The sequence below is a fragment of the Bubalus kerabau genome, chromosome 13, assembly GCF_029407905.1.
Source record: "Bubalus kerabau isolate K-KA32 ecotype Philippines breed swamp buffalo chromosome 13, PCC_UOA_SB_1v2, whole genome shotgun sequence".
Taxonomy (NCBI): domain Eukaryota; kingdom Metazoa; phylum Chordata; class Mammalia; order Artiodactyla; family Bovidae; genus Bubalus; species Bubalus kerabau.
In genome coordinates this window covers 47,597,705-47,624,715 of record NC_073636.1, presented here as the reverse complement: position 1 = coordinate 47,624,715, position 27,011 = coordinate 47,597,705, and the positions used below count along the sequence as shown (strand labels likewise).

The 27,011-nt window shown below is 42.2% G+C and overlaps 1 protein-coding gene across 5 annotated transcripts in view; it reads left to right on the top strand.

The window, feature by feature from the left end:
• Nucleotides 1-24,963, top strand: part of SLC23A2 (solute carrier family 23 member 2) — a 150,612-nt gene extending 125,649 nt beyond the window's left edge. For 3 of the 5 annotated variants that reach the window (XM_055544216.1, XM_055544217.1, XM_055544220.1), the window contains 8 exons: nucleotides 3,105-3,225; nucleotides 3,876-4,032; nucleotides 7,342-7,489; nucleotides 8,623-8,728; nucleotides 14,406-14,535; nucleotides 15,607-15,744; nucleotides 18,658-18,753; nucleotides 20,591-24,963. In XM_055544216.1, the coding sequence (XP_055400191.1) occupies nucleotides 3,105-3,225; nucleotides 3,876-4,032; nucleotides 7,342-7,489; nucleotides 8,623-8,728; nucleotides 14,406-14,535; nucleotides 15,607-15,744; nucleotides 18,658-18,753; nucleotides 20,591-20,823 (1,129 nt within the window). In that variant the 3' untranslated portion in view covers nucleotides 20,824-24,963. Of the gene's footprint in view, nucleotides 1-3,104; nucleotides 3,226-3,875; nucleotides 4,033-7,341; nucleotides 7,490-8,622; nucleotides 8,729-14,405; nucleotides 14,536-15,606; nucleotides 15,745-15,853; nucleotides 17,395-18,657; nucleotides 18,754-20,590 lie in introns of those variants that run through there. The other 2 variants (XM_055544219.1, XM_055544221.1) reach the window with 2 other exon arrangements.
• Nucleotides 24,964-27,011: the final 2,048 nt, after the last annotated feature.

Genomic DNA, 27,011 nt, shown 5'->3' with positions numbered 1-27,011 from the left:
TGACAGATCTGTTCTAGTCCTGGGAACTTGTCATAAGCAGATATTCACACTGGTGCCAGGGAAAGATGATCCATTGCAGTTGTTCATGTTGCTCCTAATGTCATACTTTAGGGGACGTGTTTAAATAAGATGTGGTATAGTACAGCCACTAGATGGAATGCTGAGCAGCCACTAAGATGCTGATGGAGGTTGCCATCTCTTGAGGTCAGGCCTTAACTGGGGCTGCAGGCTAGTTGGGAAACAGCATGTAAAATATGATTGATTCCTCTTTGGGCCAATTGATGACCTGTTTGTGCTCCAAGGGCAAGGATGACATCAGATAGTCCTGTCTCCCTTTCTAATCCCAGTGCCTGGGACCCAATAACATGCTCTAAAAGCCCTGGGATTCAGTAGACCAGAGTGCTGCATCCTTGTCATCCAATATGAGATGATAAGCAGTCTTCAAGATTTTGTGTCTTTCTTTTCACTTATCTGCCTTTTATAGTTTTTCTACATTTTAGTATGTATTGCTTGCATAATATAGGTAAAGTTAAAACAAAGGTAGACAGATAAGCAGAATGTCACATGAGATGGAAATCCTGGTATGGTGGACAGAACTGTGGCCTGAGCATCAAGTCTCAGATCCTGTCTCTTCTATGCTGGGCCAAGTCTTGTGGACTCTGACACAGCATCCAGTGCTGAGCCTCTGCTCTTGCCTTTCTGCAGTGGGGCTGCCTGCCCTACCTGTCCCACAGGTATATTCGAGGATTAAAATTAAAACAGAAGAATAGTGTTCATCTGCTCAGTTCACTTTTCAATTTCAGTTGCCAGATTTGAACCTGAAGTCTGGGTGTCCTTCCTTGGACTCTGTTATGTGTCCCCTTTCCCTTTTTAAACGTGCTTTGAAAAGTGGACACCGTGACTGTCAGATGTAACTGTCAGGTGACATGTCACCTGCACTAATAATAACAGTAATAACAGATACCAGGCTGTTTGGGTCTTAGTATATAATTGGAAGTAAATCAGTAACATTTTTTAAGATGTGAAAAATTAATGTTGATCTAAGTTTAGAATACACCTCTTTTCGTATCCTTCATTGTCATACTGGTTTTTGCTAAACATCACCATTCATGGGGGAGTTGGAATAACTTGGGCACCATGTATGTCTTCATCCTTGAACTGGTACTGATCTGATGACTTTGTGGTGGCACCAGGTCAGTGAAGTGCCTGCATAGGTGAGGAAATGGTAGAGTGGCAGCCAGCTGCAATCCACACCTCATTTGTGGAGTGTGACTGTGAAGTGGCACTTAACTGGCTGTCAATGGAACTGATAATTCCATTTCAGCAATTAGAACTGTTGCCAGGAACAAACAGTTAAGCTTAACTTTGAGAATCCTCTCTTCCTGTCAACTCTAACTTAGGTAATAAGAGAAAGAATGAGTCCCTACAGGTGATGAGACATATTATGGTATACCTTCATTGTTTCAATATGGGAGGCTATCCCACACCTGCCACACATGGGGCACCAGACACGTGAGGATGTGTTGGGTTCTGCTCCAGGGGGTCACCGGACCACCTGCTTCCTGCAGCATTCAGCATAGCTGGATCAAGAGTGTAGGACTTGTTATACAGAAACTTTTGAGTCAGCCCAGACATCCCTGCCCTCACAATGTGGCAGCATAGTTCAGAGCCCAGGCTGTAGAGCTAGACCCCTGGCCAACATAGCTGCATGATCTTGGACTGCTGGCTTTGTCTGTCTGTAAAGTAAATGATTATAGAAGCTACTGTGGAAGGGTAGGCTAATGGGTGAGAAGACCAGTGCATAATGTCTTGAGCCAGAAATCTCTCAGGAATATTGTTTATATATGAATATATTTCATGGGCTTCCCGGGTAGCTCAGCTGGTAAAAAATCCACCTGCAATGCAGAAGACCCCAGTTCAGTTCCTGAATCAGGAAGTTCCCCTGGAGAAGGGATAGCTAGCTACCCACTCCAGTATTCTTGGGCTTCCCTGGTGGCTCAGATGGTAAAGAATCTGCCTGCATTGCAGGAGACCTGGGTTTGATCCCTGGATTGGGAAGATCCCCTGGAGGAGAGCATGGCAACCCACTCTAGTATTTGTGCCTGGAGAATCCTTGTGGAGGGAGGAACAGGAACATGGCAGGCTACAGTCCATGGGGTCGCAAAGAGTCAGACACAACTGAGCGACTAAGCACACATGCACATATATACGTGTATATATATATAATTTTTAAAAATTTATTTTTGGCTGTGCTAGGTCTTTGTTGCTGCTTGGGCTTTTCTCTAGTTGTTGCAAGCAGGGGCTCCTCTAGTTGCAATGTATGGGCTTATTGAGGTGGTTTCTCTTGTTGCAGAGCATAGGCTTCAGTAGTTGAGGCTCCTGGGCTCTAGAGCACAGGCTCAGTAATTGTGGCACATGGGTTTAGTTGCTTTGTTGCATGTGGGATCTTCTTGGATCAGGGATCGAACCCATATCTCCTGCATTGGCAGGCAGAGTCTTTATCACTGAGCCACGCTAGGGAAGCCCAGGAATATTATTATTAATATTGAATGCTATTGTATATAGCTTTCTTAAATATTTAAGTTTAGTTTTTTCTTTTTAAAAGTAATTTATGTTCCTTCCAAGTAAATCAGAACATAAGAAAAATGGGGAATAAACCAATCCTTGTGAGCATTTGGATCACATCCTTCTTACCTGTTTGCGTCCATGCATATGTGTACACATGCACTCTTGTGTGGTAGTTGCTTGTTTTTTAGTTAATTCGTAGTTGTAATTTTACTACGCAGTGTGTTGTATCTGGCATCTTGTCTTTTTCTCACGTAGCGTGAACTTTTCCTATCAGTATGTACATTCTTCGGTTTTTCTTCATCTCCTGAGGAATATTTAGCTGAGGCATTTACATGACAATCTCATTTCCATATTTAGAAATGTTAGGATCTAAAAATGGCATTTCCAAAAGACATTTCCCAAATAATAGAGGAATAATAGCTTTCTAGAGAAATGAATTGAACACATGTGGTCAATTTTGTCATTGAAACTTTGAATATTATTTTTAACATAGGTGTAACAGCCTTTAACCTAGTTCATTTTCTTTCTCTCCTCAGGACTATTTTCCTAGTATTACTATTTTCTCAATATGCCAGAAATGTTAAATTTCCTCTCCCAATTTACAAATCCAAGAAAGGATGGACTGCATATAAGTTACAGCTTTTCAAAATGTTCCCTGTGAGTAATTACCTTTTTTTTTTTGATAGTATTGCATTTGGTTCATATGTAAAAAGTTTATAATGAGAAGAAGGGGTTAAGCATATTGTCCTGAGGGACCATGTCTGTGTGATGATCTCAGACTACTAATGACCATCATGGACCTAAATTTTAGAAGTGGTAGATGTTTCCAGTCCTGGAGTCCTTTTCAGTTCAGTCACTCAGTTGTGTCTGACTCTTTGCAACCCCATGGACTGCAGCACGCCAGGCTTCCCTGTCCATCACCATCTCCCAGAGCTTGCTCAAACTCATGTCCATCAAGTTGGTGATGCCATCCAAGAGACCATGGAGTCTTTTTAACAGTACGTAAGAGGACATTGATTCTCCTTGGAACTGAGGGAGGTCTGACTCCACGTGGCCTTTTCAGGCCCATTGTCCATTATTCTTATTTTACTAGCCAGTTTCAAACTAAATAACTTTACTATATGAAACTACTGTCTCTAAATGTGATTCCATTCAAGGAATAGGTTTTACACAGATCCTTTATGTGTTTTTTTCTGCAAAGTACTGATGGGCTCTGAGATATAATAATCCCACTTCAGGAAGGCATGTTTTGCTAGCAACCACCACTTCTGTTGGCCTGACAGAGCTTTTTCCTTTGACCACTTCAGATCATCCTGGCCATCCTTGTATCCTGGCTACTCTGCTTCATCTTCACAGTGACAGATGTCTTCCCTCCTGACAGCACGAAGTATGGCTTCTATGCTCGAACTGATGCCAGGCAGGGTGTGCTTCTGGTAGCCCCATGGTTTAAGGTCCCATACCCATGTAAGTATTCTGGTGGCCAAGAATGGTCAGGAGGCCACACGGGTCCAACCTAGAGGAGTTGGGAGTTGGCAGGAAGCTCTACAACACCAAAGGTCTTCTTTGTTGCAGAGCATGCCCCGAAAGTTGTACCATTCTGGCCTTCAGAGGATTAGATAGCAGAGAAGGGAGGCAGGAGGCTCTGTTTCCAGTGGACTGTAGAAACTAACCAGCTCTCTTCTCAGTTGTACCAGTTGATTCTTTTGGTTCCATTAGGACAAAATCTCAGGCTCAAGGAGCCTCTTGCCAGATTTGAGCTCTAATGGCCAGGATTTGAGGTCAGCTGCTTAGAAAGGCAGGTATAGAGCTGCACAGTACCCAAACCACCGAAATGAACAGACTTGAGTAGGAGGGGCCTGAAGATTAGTAGACTGCTCAAGCCTGGTGGAATTTGTATAATCTTTCAATAGGTAGCCATAATCATTCTTTTTTTTTTTTTTTAATTTGGTCACACCTGTCAGGTAAACTAATATTCACAAACAGACAATGGATCTTTAGTTATAATTTCATTATTGGGTAAGTCTTGGCCAGGTGGCAGGGGTGTATGAGCCCCAGCTGTGAGGTATCACTTGGATTCATGTGTAGCATTTCCTGGACCCCAGCCCCAGAAGTGTTTTGTGTGAACCCAGTGATTATTACATACTTGTTGTAATGTGAAGACTGTTCCCAGCATTTAAGGTTTTTATTAGAATAAGGCCTGAGCTTAGTCAGATTGTTTCAGTTTACACCCCTATCCAATTGTCACATTTTCATATTTTCTGACAATGAGGAAAAGCCAAAAATATTAAGATTGTGTCAAAGATAAATGTTCTAAGCATGTTAAATGATAGTGATTCTGGAAGTTGTTCCTCCTAGTCTTAGCACATTTACAAACACTGTAAAAACTTTAGTCTTTCTAAAGCATTCTGAATCTCATCAGATTATATGGTATAAGTATGTATGTATGTATGCCTGTCCCCTCCATACAAGGTTCATAAACATACATGTAATCTGAGATAAAATGAGATTAAAAGTCAGTTGATGAGGGAGTCAGTTGAAGCCATGGGAAGGCAGGTAGCCCCCACAGCACATATGGGTGGTCCTCTCTGCCTGTACATGTGGCTCCCAAGATGAGCACAAATATTAATAGAAACACAGAGCGGGCTGTCCCGGAGAAGCAGCTGTGCGTGTGTTGAGAGATGAGACTTTGCTCAGGGACCATGGGGCCTGTGCACAGGGAGGCATAACCAAGTGGGCAGGTCCTTAACATTATGATCGCAGAGGGTGCTGTCTGGTTTCTTTTCACAACAGCCCTTGAGTGCTACCAGCTCCTCTATCGCCAGAGCTTCCCTAGATAAAGAGCTGTTCCCTGAGCCAGAAGGGTGTAGTCTTATGTACTTTCTAATCCAGAGATAAGTTTTCATGTATCTTAATCCAGAGACAAGTTTTTATATATCTAGACCAGTGGTTCTTAGTCTTTAGTATGCTAGGAATTACTTGGACTGGTTGTTAAAATACAGATTTCACATCCAAAATGTCAAAAGTGCCAGGCTGAGAAACCCTGCTATCAAGTAACAAACTAAAAGTTCTAGATAAAAAGAAAGATGAAATAACAGGCTTAAATAGAAGTCTGGAAGCCAACAGGTTTAAATTTTAAATAAATAATCTGAAGGAAAAGGGGTCAAAAATTAAGATTATAAATTTTAAATGTTGAAGTAAATAGGATAAAGATTTTAAAAATCTTGCTGAGGATTTCAGGCAAAGTGTGGGGGATAAGAAAGCAATTAAAGTAAAAAGTCTGAGAAAATAAAAGGCAATTTCTGATAAATAATAAATGGCAAAATAAAATAAGACTCCCATCCCAAAATCTAGACACATAAATGAAACCATATCGCTGCCTTAGTAAAGAAAACTATATCAGAGGTTATTTAGAAAACACAAAATGTTGCTTGATAAAGAAATCATCTGCGTGAGAAGAATCCATTCCAAACTAGTCCAGGGACGAGATACTGACCAAAGCAGTTGTTGGTGGGTCTGGACCTTGAACCCCTGAATACAAACTGCCTCAACATCCCCTGGTCAGCTCCCATGGGGTAAAGTGAGCTCCAGGAAGGAAAAGTTCTGTCCATACACACACCCAAGGGATATTCTGTACCTCTTACTTTATGTGTTATCTTTCTCCTCCCAAACTTGGGGTTGCTCCCATCACCCAGGAGACAGAGGCCAAGCCCCTCCAGGGGGTTGGTCAAGGCCTTCCAAGCCCATCTGCCCCAGGCCTCCTCTGGTGAGCAGCAGCCTATTTCTCCCCGGCTCTGTCCATCCACTGATTGCCCCTCCAGAATGCCTTCTCCGCTCTGTGTGCTGCTTTCCAGACTCTTCTTCAACAGGGACTGTGGTACTTCCTGACTTCCTAACTGGTACTGATTGCAACATCCAACCATTGCACTGTTGAAATCTTTTAGTGTCCCGATCCCTCAGTATATCGTTGGCCCCTGCACAAGACATTTTACACATTTCTCTTCACGTGCTTTCTACTGAGTAGCTCTGTAATAACGAATGGTTCAGGGAAAGAAAGTCTAGGTGCTTTACAAAGAAGTCTATTCATTTTAGCAGTGAGGTTCCTCATGCTGTTTTTATTAAATAAGATCAGTGGTTTTCAGTGTCCAAATGGATACACTTTTAAATCCAGATACTCAAAATGAATCTACCTGGGGTCTTTGCTTTGCTTTCTTAAAGGAAACTCTTTAATTTTCTGTAACATGATGTACTTTAAAAAAAGTGCTGGTATTATACTAGAAAAGGGTTGTCTATACTTTGTGCCATGCTCTACTGTTGGAATTTAAATTTACGTGATGACTCTTCACTGCTTTTTCATTTGATGCCTCCCTCTGGACAGGGGCACTGTTTTGTACCATGCTTTGCACAGCAGGGCTAAACATTCTCTGCATACAAATACCCATCCCAACACAGCAGGCTGTGTTAAATTCTAATTTAGCAGACACTGAGTGTGGCTTTGAAGCAAGAAAGAGAAGCACCCACCTCTTCCAGTCAAACAATTTCTTCTTTTAAATAAAGCAGATCAATCCTGATTATGACTGTTTTCATTCAACTCAGGAACTATTCCCATGCATTTTGCACTGATGACTTCTGTGTAAAAATAGTTACCATGAGCTTTAAAAATCTGAGTGGTTCTTGTAGAGTCCTGACATACTGAATGACTCAATATCCTGATAACTTTTGCCTGCCCCTCTAAGAAAGTTTATGAGGTTTTTCATGCTTGTTTTTCTTCCTTAGTTCAGTGGGGACTGCCCACCGTCTCTGCAGCTGGTGTCATCGGCATGCTCAGTGCGGTTGTTGCCAGTATTATCGAGTCTATCGGGGACTACTATGCCTGTGCAAGGTTGTCCTGTGCCCCATCACCTCCCATCCATGCAATAAACAGGTGGGTTCCTGAGAAAATGAACTCTTCACTGGGCCCAGTGCCTCATACTTTGCTCTTTGGTTTGGACAGTCAAGAGTTTCAACATGAAGTAGCCAAACATCAGGGCTCTTTATTGGCTGTTTGTTTTGAATAAGTAACTGCCCCTGTTTTGCTCTCATTTTCCACATCCAAATAATATAGAGCAGAATTCCCGCCCTTCTTTCTCATGGTGACAACGTATAAGACATTCTCTGTGAGATCTCTCCAGACCTTAAACTCAGCAAAACAAGTGCCAGACACTGCCATTGTTCTTTGCTTGGTTTGGGGTCATGGATGTATTATCCCCTTTGATTTCTTGTTTTCCCTACTGTTCATTTCACAGTTACAATTCATATAGAGAGAGACAAGAGCAGAAATAAATGAAGTCTATAAAATCTAGAGGTTTATGAGCTGTGAAGTTTATATTCTCAGTAGATATAGTCTTCAGTTTCTCAATGCTGGGGTTAAATTGGGCTGTATAGAAGCTGTAAAGAAAATAAAGTAGCCCAGATCATCCCACCTTTCCCAGCCAGCTGCCACCGTTCCAGAAGGAATTGTGTGTGATGAGAACGAAAGGGCTGATATCTCTGCATCTTTTGCATTGCTTCTGTTGGTGTTTAGAGCCCTAGTTTTTCCATTTTTCTCTAATGGAGCTAGTGCATATGAATAAATTATTTATATATTGGTTCTTTTGAAAGTTCCAACATTTATAAAATTACAAAGCATTTTCTTTCTGATAAAACTGTATTAATAAGAAAGGAATCAAATCTATGGATGACCTATGTTGTCTTAGATTACCACAAATGATTATTTTCTGGCAAAAATATTTTAATTTGGAATAATTTTTAAACACTTGAATCTAATGTGTGATTCAGAGATGTGCTTCTGAAAACATATCTTTCATTTCTCCATGAATGAGCATGGAGAACCCTGTTAAAATGCGCGTCTTCAGATCTGGGGTATGGCCTGGGATTCTGCATTGTTATCCCCTCCTGGGGAGAGTAGAGGCTACAGGTCTGTGGACCCTGCCTTTGGGTCATAACCATTTAGACTATTTCAGAGTGTTTCTCCCATTGAATTAATGTTTTTCTTTACTCCATTCCTTTACATTTTAGGGGGATTTTCGTGGAGGGTCTCTCCTGTGTTCTCGATGGCATTTTTGGAACTGGGAATGGCTCTACTTCATCCAGTCCCAACATTGGAGTTTTGGGAATTACTAAGGTACAGATATTTTTATAATTAAATGGTTGGGCCTCTAAATGTTGATCCGTTTTGTTGATTGGTCTGGCCACTGTGAGTTCCAAAATGATGGCCTCCAATTCTGAGATTATCTTCTTCCCCATCTCTTTTTGATTCATTGATGAGTTTTTGGAATGCTGATAGAGGTCTTTTTCCCCTTGACTGGCCTGGGTAGGCAGGCATTCAGGTGCTATTTCTTTATGCATTCTACAAATTTTTATTAAGCACTGACCCTTTGTGAGGCCACTATTCTAGGCACTTGGGATACATCAGTGAATGAAAAAGAAAAATATTTCCATCGTTTATGGAGTTTACATTCTATCAGAGGAAGACAAGCAATAAATAGTAAGCATAATAAGTATGACAGAAATATGGGGCAAAATGGGGGGATCAGAGTTAGGGTGGTCAGGCTAAGCCTCACTGAGAAGGTGACCTTGAGCAAAGGCCTGACAGAGCTGAGGGAGGGAACCGTGCAGGTACCTAGGAAAGGGGCTTTCAGGGGGCAGAGCGCTATCACAGAACCACCCTGGTATGCTGCAGCTCAGCAAGGAGGCCAGTGGGGCAGGAGCAGAGATGGGAGTGGGGGTCGTTGGGTAAGAGCAGATGAGGTTCTTGAGGTAACTGAGGACCAGGTCATGTAGGCGTTAAAGGCTGCCAAAGGCTAAGTGGAAGTAGTCAGGGAGAGGGTCCCACAGGGTGTGAGTCCATCTGGTTTTGTTTTTGTTTGTTTTTTTGTTTTAGTATTACTATGGCTGCTATGATGAAAGTAGACGACTGGGGTCTGGGAAGAGGGTGGAAACAGGAGACCAGTTAGGAGATGGCACTAATTCTAGATTAGAAATTGCATTCTATCTGTGTGCTTAGTTGCTCAGTCATGTCTGACTCTTTGCGACCCCTTAGACTGCAGCCCGCCAGTCTCCTCTGTCCATGGGAATACTCCAGGCAAAAATACTGGAGTGGGTTGCCATGCCCTCCTCCAGGGGATATTCCGAACCTAGGGATCAAACCCAGGCAGGTTGCAGGCAGATTCTTTACTGTGTGAGCCATCAGGGAAGCCCGAGCATACTGGAGGGGGTAGCCTATCCCTTCTCCAGGGGAACTTCCTGACCCAGGAATTGAACCAGGGTCTCCTGCATTGCAAGCAGATTCTTCACCAGCTGAGCTACCAGGGAAGCCCCAGAAATTGCTTTACCCATTACAAATAAATCAATCTTACAGTAAAGAATTAATGCAGTTTTCAAACTGCATTATTCTCTTTGCAGCATCATTCTCTTTCAGATGAAATCTATTGTGGAGTTAGTGAACACAACAAGCCATAGCAAGTCACTCAGGTTGAAGCGGTACCTGGTCTGAAGTCCTCCCCACTTGTCTTTCCCCCTAACCCCACTCCAAGCATACATACCATAATCTAGCTTCAGGAACAAGGAGGCTGCTTCTCGGCCTTTCAGATTTACTAGGAAATAAATTTTATATCCCAGTTGCTTTGGGCCAATGCTTGCTGTTAGCCCAGGGTGTTGAGGAATGCAGCTCGGCCCTGGCCATTGTATGCTGCGCAGCTAGATACGGTTAGAACTGGTTCAGCATCATCCAAGGTGGACTGCACGAGTCAGAGGTCTCCCTCTCCTCAACCTTGTTTCTTGAGAACTTGGGGGTGGGTTGGAGCATTCTAGAATCATTTGACCTCTTTAAAATTAGAAATCTTCCTCCAGCTCTTTGCACGATTCTATAACCAGGAAAAAGAAACCAGATACTTGGTTTGGGTAATTTTAACTGCAAATCCAGGTCAGAGGGAGTAGAGCATACATTGTACAAGCCTGACTTGCTGGTTGGTTTTTCTGTAAATTGGCCAGGCCATCACAGAGCTCAGCCTTAGGTGTGCCAGTGGCCACGCCGGCTGCCTGTCTCTCCTTGCGCATGACATGTGAGGGCTGCCTGATGGGCATTTCCTTCCAGGGTGCCTGGGTCCTATTGCTGCAGATACTGAGCACACAGAGCTAAGGAGAAGGTCAAATGGGCGCCAAATGGGGTGTAAGCCATTAACTCTTTAGCAAGTTTGCTGCCATGAACCTGTAGACCTATAACTAATCCAAAATAACGTAATGGTAAAATTATTATAGATGGAGGGACTCTTGGGGAAACAGTTTAATAAGCCAGCTCTCTTTCTGCACCTCTTTAAAATACATCACAGATAATTGAACTAGAGTCACTATAGGGAGTAAGTAGTGCTGTCATTAGGGTTCCTTCTAAAACATTACTGAGATGGTTTGAGAAATAATTACCTTTATTATAATTTAGATGGTGCTGGCTTATTCTGAAAAGGCACCCTGCCAGCATTTTTTAATTGAGCCAATTGATCTTCCCTCTGAATTCCTTTGGAGCCACTTCCCCTAGCAGAGGCCTTATCAATTTGAGGGAGTTGGCTCCATTACCCTGACTCACAAGGGGCTATAATTGAGCCATCTACACAAATGCCTTGGGGTTGGGAAGTAGGACTAGCACCAGAAGCTTCTCTGTGGCCTAAACCATGTGGCTAATGGAAGATCCCTGCCCAGGAAAAAGGAAGCAAAATTTCAAGGCTGTATCCTGCCTTTTATCCAGCTGAAGGGCTTGGAACAGTTGCTTTTCTGATAAGAACTCATATGTGAAATCTAGCAGTTCTAGATCTAGGTCTATGTTGTACAGTATGGTAGTCAGTAGCCACATGTGGCTGGTGGATGCCAAAGGAAAGCACAGATACAGAACATTTCCATCATTGTGTGAAATTCTTTCAGACAGCATTAATCTGGACCATTGTACCAGTCTTCCAGAACATATAGAAAGAGGGTGATCTGTGGCTCTTTCTGAGGATCTGTCTCCATTTCCTGGCAACTCTACTATTTACTATCCTTTATCCAGTTATGGCATTCCATGTACAGACATGGACATTCTGACTACTTGATTAGAGGTGAGGCTGCCTACCCTGCTGTGTGTTCTGAAGTTCTGCGAGTTGGATGGGTTGGATTCCATGTGCAGGACTGCTATGTTGAGAGTGTTCCACTTTCTGTCCCACAGAAAAGGGCAGCATGACATGGTAGGGAGGTGGTTGCTTTGGATTCAGCCCTGGCTCCATCATATTCTTCTGACATGACCATGGGCAAGTTACATCTCCTCTCTGAATTTCTGTGCCCTTGTCTATTAACAATAGCTTGCAGAATTTTGGAATTAGTTAATGTAGAGCATTAGCATGTGGTTAGATAAGCAAACTAGAGATATTGTTATACAATATTTAGACCTAAGTTTATTTCTAGGAAGAGTAAACACCATCTTCTCGGCCATACTATCTTTTTTGATGGTATCCAAAAGGAGATCATTTCTCCTCTGCAGCATACCACCCTGTTGAACACTTTTGGAAAGTCAGAAATGCAGTGTCAATTTTTCAGTGGCCCTGGAGGCAGAGCTGCAACTCAAGAAGGAGATCAGAAGGGAGCCTAGGAAGTGGTTCCAGGGAGAGTGCAGTGAGAAAGATGTGAAGGCTTCACATAAGCACCAGGAGGGCAGGGATTTTAGGGCTGTGTCTCTGGTGTTTAGAATAGAAATGTATAACAGGCACTTGGTTAATGTTTGTTGAACAAAAGAGTGACTAACTTGCTGCTTTTTTTGGACAGCGTCTAAGGGAGATCAGCCCTCCATGTGTGGTTTTCATACAAGATTTATTGTTTCAGCATCCTTAGGGCCAGCCCATTCCTCCCCACTGCACATCTAACAGGACTGACTCTGCTGGGAGATGGATCCCTCTGTCTGGTTGCTCTTTGTCTTACTCATCCCTCAAGACCATCTCTAGGGAATCCTCCCCAACTTTTCAGAGTTTTTTCTTCCCACTGGACAACTCACAACCTAATAATTGCAGCAGTACCATTATTTGATCATAAGCTTATGATTTACTTGTATTTGTATCCATCACCTCCCCCTCACTCTGAAGTGCTGGTCCTTGAAAATGTTTGCTGAAAATGCTTGCTTTTTGTAAATGAAAGGCTTCCTTATCATGTAATATAGCCAAGCGTAAGTCATTTTTGCTCCATTGCCAATTTGCATGACCCTTTTTGCTGCATCCCTGCACTTGGTGGTGGTATAATGGGATGAGCTGTAAATTGGAATAATGGAAGCTAGGCTCCAGCATCAGCTGTGACTGATTCTAGCTGGGTAGCTTAGTAAAAGATTTGCTTCTTACTCTGAACTTGACCCTTGGGCTCATTGAGAAGCTCTTGGAAGGTCTAGCCCAGCATCATCCAGGAGAAAGGTGCAGTAGTGGAAATGTTCTGTACTTGCACTATCCCCTGAGGGACCGACCCCCCAGCCGCTTATTCCCACTGAACACTTGAAATGTAGCTAGTACAACTGAGTCCGGTTTTACATTTCATTTCAATTATTTAAATAGCCATTTCCTATTCATTGTAATTCCCACATAAAGCATTGTGGACACTATTCCATTTCTGGAAGCTCTTTTATTCAGTTTATGTCCTCAGGATGTTCTCTTGGGAGAGGCAGCACAGAGTAGAGACCAATAGTGCAGGATTCTTGAGCCCAGTGCCAGCTCTGTCTCTTGCTACCTGAGTGACAGTGAACTAGATGGATGCTTCTAGAAGGCAGAGGTCAAACTTAACCAATAAAGTTGGGTCCACATGGGAAATGCTGTGTGTGATGCTGCAGAAGTCCAATGTTGGGAGAATCGAGCCTTGGAATGAAAGAAGGCTTTGCAGAGGAGGTAGCTTTAGGGTAGTATCGGTACTTTGATATGTGTCTGAGAACTGGCCAGGAGGGGGATGAGCACCAGAAGACTTAGGCAGGGACCTGATCTCCTAAATCATGATGTTAAAGAGGTTACTCCGTTACAGTGGAGAGGACAGGTAGGCAGAAGAAAGGCCAGAGGAAGCAAGTTCAGGTGGGAGGCTATCAAATAACCTAATGCTTGCCAGGTGTTGTTCAGACTATTTTACATGGAGCTTATAAATCCTCAAAGCAGAAGCACACTGTTCATTGTCACGGAGATGAGGATCCTGCCACCCAGAGAGGCTAATGCCCATCATATGGTTAGAGACGGAGCAGAGATAGGAGTCAGGCCTCTCAGCTCTAGAATCCTGCACACGGTGGTCTCTAGGCTGTGCCACCTCTCATGATTAATATGCCAGGAGGAGAAGTTCCAGAACTGTTTTGTCTGATCTGCCAGAACCCAGAAGAAAAGCAGGGGCCAAGTGTACTTTTCGCATTTTGGATTTGAGACACTACCAGATCATCCTGGCTGGTGGCTGTAGGCATTAAGAAACCCAAGACCACAGCTCAGGAGTGAGTGCAGACTGAGGTGACATTGCCCAGGGCTCAGAGACCCATAGGTCAAGCCCTGGGGTCCCCATAGTCAAATGAAGCAGAGGAGTCAGCTTCCAGCAGGAACCAGATGGGACGGGAACAAGGAAAGTGGTGAGACTCTTTTTACCCTGGATGTGTTTTTAGTAGTTATGTATTGATATCAATCCTCATTGTAAAGTTAGACCCTCTTAACTAAAAGTTTTAAGAGTAACCTACATTTTGTCTGTGGGTTTTGGTCACATTGGCCTGCTGGGACCTGAGTGTGCTCTTGGAGGACCTCAAGGTGAATGCCTGTCTCTGCCCTCTGTGTGTCCTGCAGGTTGGCAGTCGTCGCGTGATACAGTACGGCGCAGCCCTCATGCTCGCATTGGGGATGATCGGAAAGTTCAGCGCGCTCTTCGCCTCCCTTCCAGATCCTGTGCTTGGTGCCCTCTTCTGTACTCTCTTTGGTAAAATTCCATTTCTTTGATAGTTGGCTTTCTTCTCAAGCTCCTTTTCTTTCTTCACATTGCTAAGGAATTCCTTCAGTGAGACTGCAGATAATGATAAATTTCTATTTTAAAATACAAAAGGATATACCTTATAAACATATAAATGCATATCACTTTCTGAGTTGAATTGATATTAAAGGTAGAATAACTGAGCTAGGAAAAATCAGATTAAATTTTAGTCTCTAGTTGCCATTTTTTTTAAGGTTCTTATCATGCTTTATTGAAACCATGCTGCCTTGAATATCCTCTGCAGATATCTTTGGATATCACATTTTTTTAATGTGGTATAGAAGCTGTTTCTTTTCTTGTATCTGAATTATTCCATTACAGATTTAGTTGCAGATAAGACCTTCAGGAGCAACGTTCTTTTCTTTTCTCTTTCATTTGCCCATACTGTACAGCATGTGGGATCTCCCATGCAAGTATTAACTAGGCCCAACCCTGCTTGGTTTCTGAGATCAGATGAAATGGGGCATGTTCAGGATGGTATGGCCATAGACAAGTGTGTGGGATCTTAGTTCCCAGTTCTCTGACCAGGAATCGAACCCACACCCCCTGCATTGTAAGCACAGTCTTAACTACTGGACCACCAAGGAGGTCCCTAGTTGCCATTTCTAATTGATTTAAGCTCAGATATCGTCTCCCTGTAGGCCATTTAAAACTGTCAGTTTTTACAGAAGGGAGTCAATTTGATCTCTGTGCCATTCACGTTAGTAATCAGGGACCTGATATTCAGGCCCATATCCTGATGTAATTGAAATGTTTGAATTGAGTTTTTAAGGGGAACCACTGTCTTTAGTTTTCTGCCTGGTCTAAAGAAAGTGTAATGTTTATGCCCCTGAATAAACCCAGATAGTGCCTGAGTCAGGTGGTCACTTTCTGGTTTCATCCTGACACTATACAGGTCTCCCAACTTGTTTCTGATGGGACAGAGAAAGGCCATTGTAGGGAGTCTGCCCTGGACAGAATACTTGTCATCCATGCCATAGGTGAGATAATGGAACTTGTGGTCTGATGTTTTCTCTCTAGGAATGATCACAGCTGTTGGACTCTCTAACTTGCAGTTCATTGATTTAAATTCTTCCCGGAACCTCTTTGTGCTTGGATTTTCAATCTTCTTTGGGCTTGTCCTTCCAAGTTACCTCAGACAGAACCCTCTCGTCACAGGTAGGAGAAACAGGCCTTGAATCTTGTGGCAAAATTGGAACCACAAACACCAGTTCATGGAACTTCAAGAATCATTTCAATGAATGTTCCTCTGTGTATTTCATTGCAGCCCCGCTTGGCCGAAGTTTAACTTGAATTCCTTTGCAACACTCCGCACTTGAGTTGGCACATGCATGTAACTGATGTGCATGGCACAGTCTCCTTTTTTCCTTCTTCCTCTCCCTGCTTCCATCTGTTCATTTTTTGAAAAAAAAAAGCCAAACAAATCAGGACCCTACCCTTTGGGAAAATGCCTGTGTAAAACCTTTTGATTGTTCAGACTAAGGCTATATTAAAATTTAGAATTTCTTAAAACTCAACTTCATATACATGTTTTTCTGTTGGGATTACAAGTATTTTGAGTTCAAGATCAACCTTCTTAAAAAAATTTTTATTAGAATATAGTTGCTTTACAATATTGCATACATTTCTATTGTACAGCAAAGTAAATCATTATATAAATATACATACCCCCCTCTTTTATGGATTTCCTTCCCATTTAGGTCACCACAGAGCACTGAGTAGAATTCTCTGTGCTATACAGTAGGCGCTCATTAGTTACCTGTTTTATATATAGTAGTGTGTGTATGTTTAATTCCTTTTATAAAAAGTTCTTTGTGATGTGGCCTATTTTTAAAGTCTTTATTGAACTTGGTGACAACATTACTTCTGTTTTATGTTTTGACTTTTTGGCCACAAAGCATATCGGATCTTAGCTCCTTGACCAGGGTTCAAACCTGCAACCCCTGCATTGGAGGACAAAGTCTTAACCACTGGACCACCAGGGAAGTCCCTAATTCCTTTTTATGTTAATACCCAAATATCATAAAGAATGAACAAAGGAAGAACATCTTAAGAAACAACTTTTGCTGCTGACATTTTATGCAGAATTGGGGATCATTTTATATATATATATTTTTTTTTTAGCTGATGTTCACATAATATAAAATTAATCATGTTAAAGTGAGCAGTTCAGTGGTATTTTAGTACATTTACAATGTTGTATAATCACCACCTCTCTCTGGTTTCCAAAACATTCTCATCAGCCCAAAATAAAATTTCATACCCATTAAATAGTTAACCCCCATCATTTCCCTTCCTCTCAGCTCCTGGCAACCACCAGTCTGCTTTCTATTTCTATGAATTCACCTATTCTGGATGTTTCATAGATGGAATCCTACATTATGTGACTTTTTATGTCTGGCTTTCACTTGTCAGAATGTTTTCAAGATCTATCTATATATAAGTATTTCATTTCTTTTTATGGCTAGATAATATTCCATTCTATGGCTAGATAATATGGTATGTGTATACCATAATCTGTTTATCCATTTTTCCACTGATGCACATTTGAGTTGTTTCTACTTTTAGACTAGTGTAAAAAGGACTGTTATGGACATTGATGTGCAAGTACAGGCAGTTCTCACTCATGGTAGTTATGTTCTATAAAATCCCCATGAATATAGACCTAGCAAATCCTGAACCATAGCTCTTGGGAGAACATAGTCAATAGCACTAGATCTCATGCCTGAATGACATTCATCTCACATATTTTCTCCATTAGGCACATCATGGCCATCTTGCAATGGGGCTGTTTTAAATAGCAAGATCACCAATGAAGAAGCACAAAAATGCAAAAAAAAAAAAAATGTGTTATTATACAGACTGCTTAAAGAATATTGTTTACAGTCTGAGAGCTGAAACCAGAAGGCAGAGCATTACCTTGTTTAACCTTAGCTGGGAACATGTGTGTTGGGTGACTCAAAATTTTCACTGCTTTGTACATGTCTGTGAATGACTAAAAGCACCACAAGTATTCGTTTTGGGTTTAGAAATAAATTTTAGTGTGTAGGCAATTCACAAACAGCAGAATCTGCCTGGTAATGAGGACTATTTGAGGACCTCTTTTTAATTCTTTTGGGTATATGGCTAGGAATAGAATGGTTGGGCCGTTCTGTTTACCTGTTTGAGGAATACCTGTTTCCCACAGCAGGTGAGCTATGGGACATTGCTCACAGCATTCCCATCAGGTGTGTTGAACACAGTGATTTCTCTTTCTCCACATTCTCACCAAACATGTTATTTTTCTGTTGGAGATCATTATATTTTTAAATATAAAAAGTGTGTGAATTTCTATTTTAATGCATCTCATTCATATTATGACATCTTTAGAAATAAATTTGCTCTAAATTAAAAGCAGCTAAGCACTAATTAGTAACCCAGAATTCTGAAGCCCTTCATTTGATTGCTGATCTCACAAATATTTTTGTCATCTTGTTATTCACTTTGTAAATTTTTCAACCTTACAGTAGCCATCTTTTATATTGTTTTTTTTTTTTTTTAATCTGCAAGCAGCACTCCCCCACACCCCTGAAGGCTTCATAGTTTATTATAGAGTGAACTTCACTCTATTAGATTTGGGGTGGGGACTGTGCTGGGTCTTAGTTGTGGTATACAGGATCTTTCATTGAGCAGAGTGCAGGTTCTCTAGTTGTGGTACACAGGCTTAGTTGCTCTGAGGCATGTGGGGTCTTAGTTCCCTAACTAGGGACTGAACCCTCGTCCCCTGCATTGGAATTCTTAACCACTGGACCACTGAGGAAGTCCCCTCTGTTAGATTCACTTTCTGTGAATCATTGTTAGAAATTTTCCTTATGGAGAAAACTTGATTATTGTTGAAAGTAGTTTAAATAATTTATTTACTATTATTGTCATAGTAGTTTAAGGCATTACTGGCAAAAATTTATACATGCACAATAGAAATTTACACTTTCATGCACTGCATTGACTGGCAATTAGGGTCCACCCCAGTGTTCCTTTCTAAGTCAAGGACAAGTCTATTCTGTCTGTGACCTGTTGCTATGTTGTTTTTAGGGATAACAGGAATCGATCAAGTGTTGAATGTTCTTCTCACAACTGCTATGTTTGTAGGAGGATGTGTGGCTTTTATTTTGGATAACACCATCCCAGGTATGTGGCATATATCAAACATGCTTATTATATATGTGACTTACCTTTTTGCCTAATAAATATGGGAAGCAGGAAGCACGAATCAGTTCAAAGCCATCACTGATTAAACTTTTCTAAAGTGGTTAAGATGATACCTTGAGCCACCTTTCATGAATCACTTTTTTGCTAGTAAACTTCATTTTTTTCCTTCATGCTGAGTTATTTCTAAGAGAAAACAGGTGAATTCTTTGTATATGGTGATATAGCAGCAGGATGCCTTAAGCATGCTCCAGCTACCTGCCCTCCTGCTCAGCCTTGCCTGGAGCCCTGCAATTTGGCTTTCCTTGACTTGTTCACATACTTCTGAGCCAGCTGCTACCAGCGGACAGCACTCCTTCTCCTTCTATGCCAAGTGCTGGGTGACAGACTTAAGGTGGGATGTGGGGCCTGCCTTGTGGCTTCCTAGAGAAGGCTACTTTATATTGTTGTGAAATGCCACCATGGACACATTGGTAGATTCATCCTGTCAAGGAAGGGTGATGTTTATTTTTGAGCTTAAAGGTTCTGTTGAGATTTTGCCCTTAATCTACCTCCAAAAGCCTCAATCAAGAAGAGGTCACTGGGGAAATGAGAGATGAACACATCGGGCAGAAGGAATTACACACATGAGTAGGTGGAAGGTGTTAGATTTGTGGGAGGTCAGTAATATCCTCTTTCTTTCCTAAGTCAGCACTTAATAGAGAGAGAGACGAAGGAGTCAGGCAGATGGAAATGGTCAGTTTCATTACTGAAATGCCCATGGGAGGGTATAGCTTATATGTGTGAAAATAATGAGAAGTTCTTAAGCCCTGCACCATAGGATAGACCTCATCACCCAGGCTCAGGCAGAGAACTATATTGTTAGGGCTCCCATGGAGCTAAAAGCAGGTACCAGTGCTATCTGTAGTGTAAAGACTTTTGAAAAGGAGTCCAGGAGTGCTGAACCATGAAGATCCAGATCTTTCTTGTTGACTCAGCTGTCAGGGTGCAGAATTGCCAAGAGTGTTATACCAGTGGAAGTTCATCCTCATAGGACCACAAGTGGGGAATTTGTGACAAATGCACCCCACCCCCCAGTAAAATGGAGCAAAGCAATATAAAAAGTGGTATGTCTACATAAAGAAAGCTGAGTGCCGAAGAATTGATGCTTTTGAACTGTGGTGTTGGAGAAGACTCTTGAGAGTCCCTTGGACATCAAGGAGATCCAACCAGTCCATCCTAAAGGAAATCAGTCCTGAATGTTCATTGGATGGACTGAAGCCGAAACTCCAATACTTTGGCCACCTGATGTGAAGAACTGACTCATTTGTAAAGACCCTGATGCTGGGAAAGATTGGTGGCGGGAGAAGTGGATGACAGAGGATGAGATGGTTGGATGGCATCACCAACTCAATAGACATGAGTTTGAGTCATCTCCAGGAGTTGGTGATGGACAGGGAGGCCTGGCATGCTGCAGTCCATGGGGTTTCAAAGAGTTGGACATGACAGAGTGACTGAACGGAACTGAACTGAACTGATGTCTAGATGAGGGGGGTGGTGGGTGTGCAGTGACCGAGTAGTGACGTCATTGTGAGATGTAATAAGGATTCTGATCCTATTTTTCAAGATCAAATCTGTGTTTTAGAAATATTTGTTTTGAGTGGTTAGTGATTCTTAGATTTCTGGCTTGAGCATCAACTACTTCCTCAAGTGCTCTTTTCTGTCATCCTATTCCATTCAATCTACAGGACAACAGAAGCAGAGAATCTCAATTCTTGGTAGAACTGTTTAACTAAACATTCCGTTGTTCTGTTTTTGTTTTGCTGTGTGTGTTCCACAGGTACTCCAGAGGAAAGAGGAATCAGAAAATGGAAGAAGGGCGTGGGCAAGGGGAGCAAGTCTCTCGATGGCATGGAATCCTATGATTTGCCATTTGGCATGAACATTATTAAAAAATACAGATGTTTCAGCTACTTACCGATCAGCCCAACTTTTGCAGGCTACACATGGAAAGGCCTCGGGAAAAGCACTAGTAGCCGGAGTTCAGATGAAGACTCGCAGGCCACAGTATAGCCGTAGCTCATCCTGTGGCCTGGCCACAGTGAGGCATGAACCTGTAGTTCCTTGCTGAGTAACAAGCAGTAACATATATGTTTGTAGATCTGCATTTACATTCTCCACCCCAGAGCTAAGACAGATTACAGGTAGCTTTTTCTTGTGGGTTGTGATCATGTCTAATACGATGTCTCATCTATCTTTTTATTTAAGCCCTTGAGAACATCCGTTGATGGTCATGGTCACTGAATTTGAAGTTCCTGCTCTCCTGTGGGAGTGGATGCTTGAAGTCTACAGTGACTCCTTGTTTGCAGTCCCCTTCTAACACCCTGTGCTAGCTTACTTACAGGGCACCTCCAGGGCTTTCTGTCCTTGAAAGCACCAGGACCTGCACCTATAGAGACCTCCTCTGGTCAGGAGGTACCAATATCCTTGCATTGTCACAACTGACTGGTCAAGTGTGATTTTATGATGCCTGATACTGTGTGTAGGTGGCTGCTGGCCAGTTGAAAACAGTGAGATGCTTTACACTGTGCCCAAATCTGTGCATGGGTAAAGTCTGTACAGATAGAATGGAAATTGGGGGATTGGACAGGAAGGAAAAGTACCTTGAAATCAGTATCTGATTCTCAATTACACTTTCTTGGTGCCACCCTGGCCCAGGCTAGGCCAACCCATCTCTTATTGGTCTCCTTTTTACTAGTAGCTGAGACACTCTATTTGGTATTCATCACTCCTGGCTGGTGTGACGGGTATAGAGTGCCACACAAAGGCACCAAGCAGATGTTTATGAGGATCTTGGCTCTGCTGACATGTGGATGTCAGTTATTGTTGTGTGTATTTGTAATTACAAGATTTTATTCCTATTTAATGTTACTGATTATGGATTTTTTAAATCAGTGTTTTTCCATGTGACCCTCTTACCTTACATCCCTATTACTTGTCCCTTATCTCCTATCCCCCATTAAGAAAGGAACCAGCATTTGTTAAAGCTATGGACACCAACAGGGAAGTTTGTTGTCATGGCTCTAGAAGGCCAGTAACCATTTTTGTGGTTGTGTTTTGTATTGCTTGATACCATGAAAGTGTAAATACATAATGCTTAATCTGTTTATCAAACTGACTGCTGGACCAGAGCTCAGAAACCATGAGTTAAATTATACGTTGATTTGTTTTCTGAAGAAGGGAAGCCAGGGCAGGTGACAAAACAGCTGCCATATTGAATGGTTCCACATCCTGGTAAGTTAATCACTGCAGTTAAGTTGCCATTCACATCTGGCAGTTAAGGCTTAAGGAGACTTTCTGTGGGTTGTCATGTTGAATGTCCACTGGATTTTTATTTTCCAGAGGGGAAGACTAGATCCCCTGACCAAATGCTTCCTTTCTTGGGGGGTAAGAAAAGCAGCTAGCAGTCCCCCTCTCTTAAATTCTTATTAATAACATTATTTCTGACAAAAATGACTTACTGAATTTGGTTTGAAATTTTCAGTCAAAAGAAAAGCCTGAGTGACCTTGTTTCATGAGATAGTACTTCTTAAGTGTTTATTTACCTGATTGTTTACAGGCAGTGGGCACATGGCTCTTGGCAGCCTTGAATCCACATGGTGAATTTCTGGCCCCCACAACTGGCCTTGACTCCTATAAAGTTTGGGGCTTTAAGGCCTATTCTGGCAAGAACACTCCAGAGCTACTGCATTGTTTTGCCAAAACCTTATTGCAAATTAAGTAAAGAAAGACTCTAAATTTAAATTTGTATGGGTTTTTTTTTTGGGGGGGGAGCATATTTAGAAACACACTGGTTAATGATTTTCATCCTGTTGACTTGGTGAGCCCTGAAGACTGACAGCCCTAGTTGTCACCTTAATTGCCTAGTTTATTCTGTTTGTATTTTGCGTAGCATCTCCAATTTCTCTCCTCTGAACAGTGGGGAAAACTGTTAAACATCCCAGAGATTTGCAGTATTCTTGCTCTCTAGATGAGCAGAATGACCAAATACCCAAATGAAAGCCTCTGAACCATTGGTAATTCAGGAACAAGTTCCCTTCAGCTTAACTTGACCGAGGCATCTTCTCTCCCAATGGGTAACACTCAGGACGTGTGCAAGTCTTCAAAATGTGCAGAGAAGCCCTGTGCCCACACCTCCTATTGGAAAAAGAAGGTTTTCCCCTTCTCGTTCCATTGGGGCCAACTTAGTGTCCATGGTGGGGGCGGTGCGGGGGGAAGGCACAGGAGGTTAGGAAGTGTCCTCTTGCTTGCAGATACACTGCAGAATGAGTCTGTAGTTGAAAATAAACTATATTCATCTGCTTCTTGGTTTGAGCACATACCTGAAAAGGAGGTTTTGGGGGATACTGTGCCTGTGCACCTGCCATGTGCATTATTGGGGCCACATACACCCCATGCTTTGGCCAGTTGAACGTTGTAGGATGTTTTGAATGTGAATGTCCTTGGACAGAGCATTCATTCTCCAATTCCCACTTGAACACCTACCCCCCCCCCCCCATTTTCACATTTATATTGGTGATCATGATGTGAAAAGTAGAAACTTACAAATAGGACAAAAGATGCTGCAGTATCACTGGTTGGGGGGCAAGGGAGAAGCCACACTGATTTTGATAAAATATCTAACATGGATCATAGAAAAATGGGAAATGGCTCCAGTCTTTGTAGGCAATTTTCATTCTTATTCTCGCAAATTTCACATAGATTTACTGATACAGAATATTTCTTAAGAGGGCTTCAGTGTTAGATTGTAGTAAGTTTCTTGTGATTGATCAAGGCAAGGGTCCTGATGGTTTCTCGTTTTCATGGTAACAAATTCATACACAGAATTTGCTTCATACTGTAGAATACTGACTTTCATGATGATAACCTGGTTTATGCATGAATATTGCAGTATTTCCATATAGTAAAATAATATTTCTACCCAGGATAATAGTCACAGTTTTCCAGGGAGGGAATGTAATTTTCATGACAATGTCATGTGATGATAGAATTTCTCCATTGATGAATCTCTAGTATGTGTTTATACTTTATTTACCCACGCATATATTTTATGACCATGAGCTAAGTTGTTATTTCTTTAATTCATGTCCCTGCTGAAATATTAGTACTAGCAACTTAGACTTGAAGTTGACAACTATAATCTTCCATAAAAATCAATGCCACAAGAGTGGTCAGGTCAGATAGGAGATGAATAAGGAACTGTGGCAGAAGCCTCATCCCAGAACCTGTCTGGTGCACAGAAAGGCAGCATCCTGCATACTCACCCCCACAGCTTGGGGTGGACACACAGCTGCGGGCAGCATGCCTGGCATGGCTGTTGCTGCCTACTGGTTTGCTCACCCGCTGTGCCCCCTGAATGCCCTGGCAGCCTGAGCTCTCACAGGGCCCACTTCTCCAGGGAGCTACCCCTTGGTCTTAGGAAAACACTTGGGGCTTCACATATTACTTGTATTGTGCTCTGTCCCCTTACGATTTTGACACAGAGAATAGGACCTCCTCTACCCTCCATTCCTCCTGCAGTCACAAGTGGGGTAGTGCAAGACAGTTGCCCATTTTTTGCCAGTACTCAGCTTCTGCCCTTGGACCCTTGAAGCATGTTAACACTGAAGATCCCTTTGCAGCTGCCTCTCACACATTCCTGTCCTTTTAGGCGATTCTTGACCTCCTTGCCCTCACCCTACACTGGTGACATCCAGCCTCCTTAGGATTGCTCTGTGTGTTTCCTGGCACTCAGGACACCCTCCCCAGTGGTGCCATCTTACTGACAGTCAAGTTAAAACACTTTTTGTTCATTCATAGCAACCTTTGTCATGTTAGTCAATTTCTGACTGTTCTTAAAACAGTAGGGATGCCTATATTTTCCTTAAGTTTTTGTGACTGACTTTGGCTATATACCTTTCTGGGATTTTGTTTGGTTTTTATTTTTATTTTGCATACTGAGGGTATTTGGGGTGGGGTTGTTTTTATGTCTAATTCTTTTATGGCGTTTTTAAAAAGAATTTTCATATTGTTTTTCTAACATACCTTCATTAAACGTTTAAGTATTTTAATATGTAATATTTGGACCAGATGTTGTGAATAATAGTAGAGATAAAGCTATTTTATTCTGTATTTTTAAAACTGTTCCGTACAAATAAAAGCTCTCCTGGACGCAATTCTACTGTTCATGTACTTTGGCTGGTCTTTAAGAAACTTGTCATTAATTAAAAGTCATCACCTAGGAGAGGGAAATCAACTAATAAAAATTTCAGTTCAACAGGTTCTAATACATTAAAACTCAAAGGAGGATAGCAGTTGCTGAAGTATCATTGGCCCCCATGGCTAGAGAACATTTGTCTCCTTGGGAGAATGCCTAACAGGGAAAGGAGACCTTGGTTGGAGGATGCACTCATGCTGGGCTTTGGGGTGAAATTATGAGTCTCTTAGTAAGTTAGTGACATCTGGAGGCTGGAGACCTTTTAGGTATTGGTGACCAGAAAGACTGTCGTGTCCACACAGTGGAATCTAAGGTCTCCAGAGCAATCTTGGCCCCTTTAGGATTGAGGCTGGTACAGGAAATGCTGAGGTGTGGGTGCCAGAAAAAGCTCAAAGCCAAGCTTGAGAGCTGCTCATTCAGTCAGAGGCATGGTTCCCAGCGGAATATGAAGACAAATCCAAAGGTGCTTTTTGGGCATATTTCTTAATTTAGAGCAGACTTAGAGCTCCTCCATCCCCGTCTTTTCTCCAACTGCCTTCAGTCTTTCCCAGCATCAGGGTCTTTTCTAATGAGGCAAAAGGAGAAGAGGGTGGCAGAGGAAGAGATGGTTGGATGGCATCACTGATTCAATGGACATAAACTTGGGCAAACTCCAGGAGATGGTGAAAGACGGGGAGGCCTGGTGTCCTGTAGTCCATGGGCTCTCAAAGAGTCAGACACAGCGACTGAACAACAACAATAAATCCACATCTGTATCCCTCGTTTGTCTCTGGCAGTTTGAGCCATAGTGAACACCACAGCTGCTTCCATAGGAATTCAGCCTGCTGCTTCCCGTTCCCAATATCCTGACCTATGAGTCACTGCGAAGCATCCAGTTACAAGATGAACTGTTGCACCTTACACCACTATATACGTGAGGAAAATACATGTGAGGTATTTCATACCCGTGTTCTCAGCCCTAGTTGGGACAACGGCGCATGTCAGTATCAGAGCCCCACCCCCACCCCGGACCTCTCACCTGGTACACCCCCATTCCTCCCCAAGAGAGGCCCACTACCTGGATTTTGGGTTTATCCTTTCCTTGCTTTTCTTCACAGTTTTGCATATATATACATTTCTATACCACTTACTGTTTAGTTTTGTGCGTTTTTGGACATTTAAAAGGTGTATAAGCTGTCACATTTTACTATTGTGAGATTATTTCATGTTGGTACATAAGCTTCCAGAGAGAATGAGCAAGAACGAAGCCCTGTAGAGCTAGAATCATCCCATGAATGCCAAATTTTCCATCAACCCTGTTAGTGGAGTTACATTTTTCACTTCAGTTCAGTCACTCAGTCGTGTCCCACTCTGCAGCCCCATGGACTGCAGCATGCCAGGCTTCCCTGTCCATCACCAACTCCCAGAGCTTACTCAAACTCATGTCCATAGAGTCGGTGATGCCATCCAACCATCATTCTCTGTCATCCCCTTCTCCTCCTGACCTAACTACCCCCCCAAAGCCCCACCTCTTAGTACCAACACACTGGAGATTAGGTTTCAGTATATGAATTTGGGTAGACGCAATATAGCACTTGGTCGTTAAAATGTAGTGAAGGCCAAAGGAAAGAAAAAAATGCCAATAATATGCTCAAGTTATATTTCAGGCCATATCAACTTGGTGATGGAAGGAGAGAGACTTACAGAGATGAGAGAAACAAGCCCAGTGTACCAATAACAATAAATGGACTAAACTTGTCAATTAAAAAGTAGATTGTTAGACCAGGTAGCAGAATAAAATCCTGATCATATACTGTTTGCAACACTGAGTTCCTAAGTGTGGCTGTGATTGTTGAAGGCTGCAACAACTTATGTCCAGAAGTTGATAAAGCTATTTGTCATTTTTATATGTGTTGAATCCAGTACTAAAATATCTGGCCTGTAGTTTGCATGTCTTTAATTCTAGGAATTTATTTTTTGGTATATTTTACGAAAGTCTTAACCTATAATGGACTGGGAAAAACCA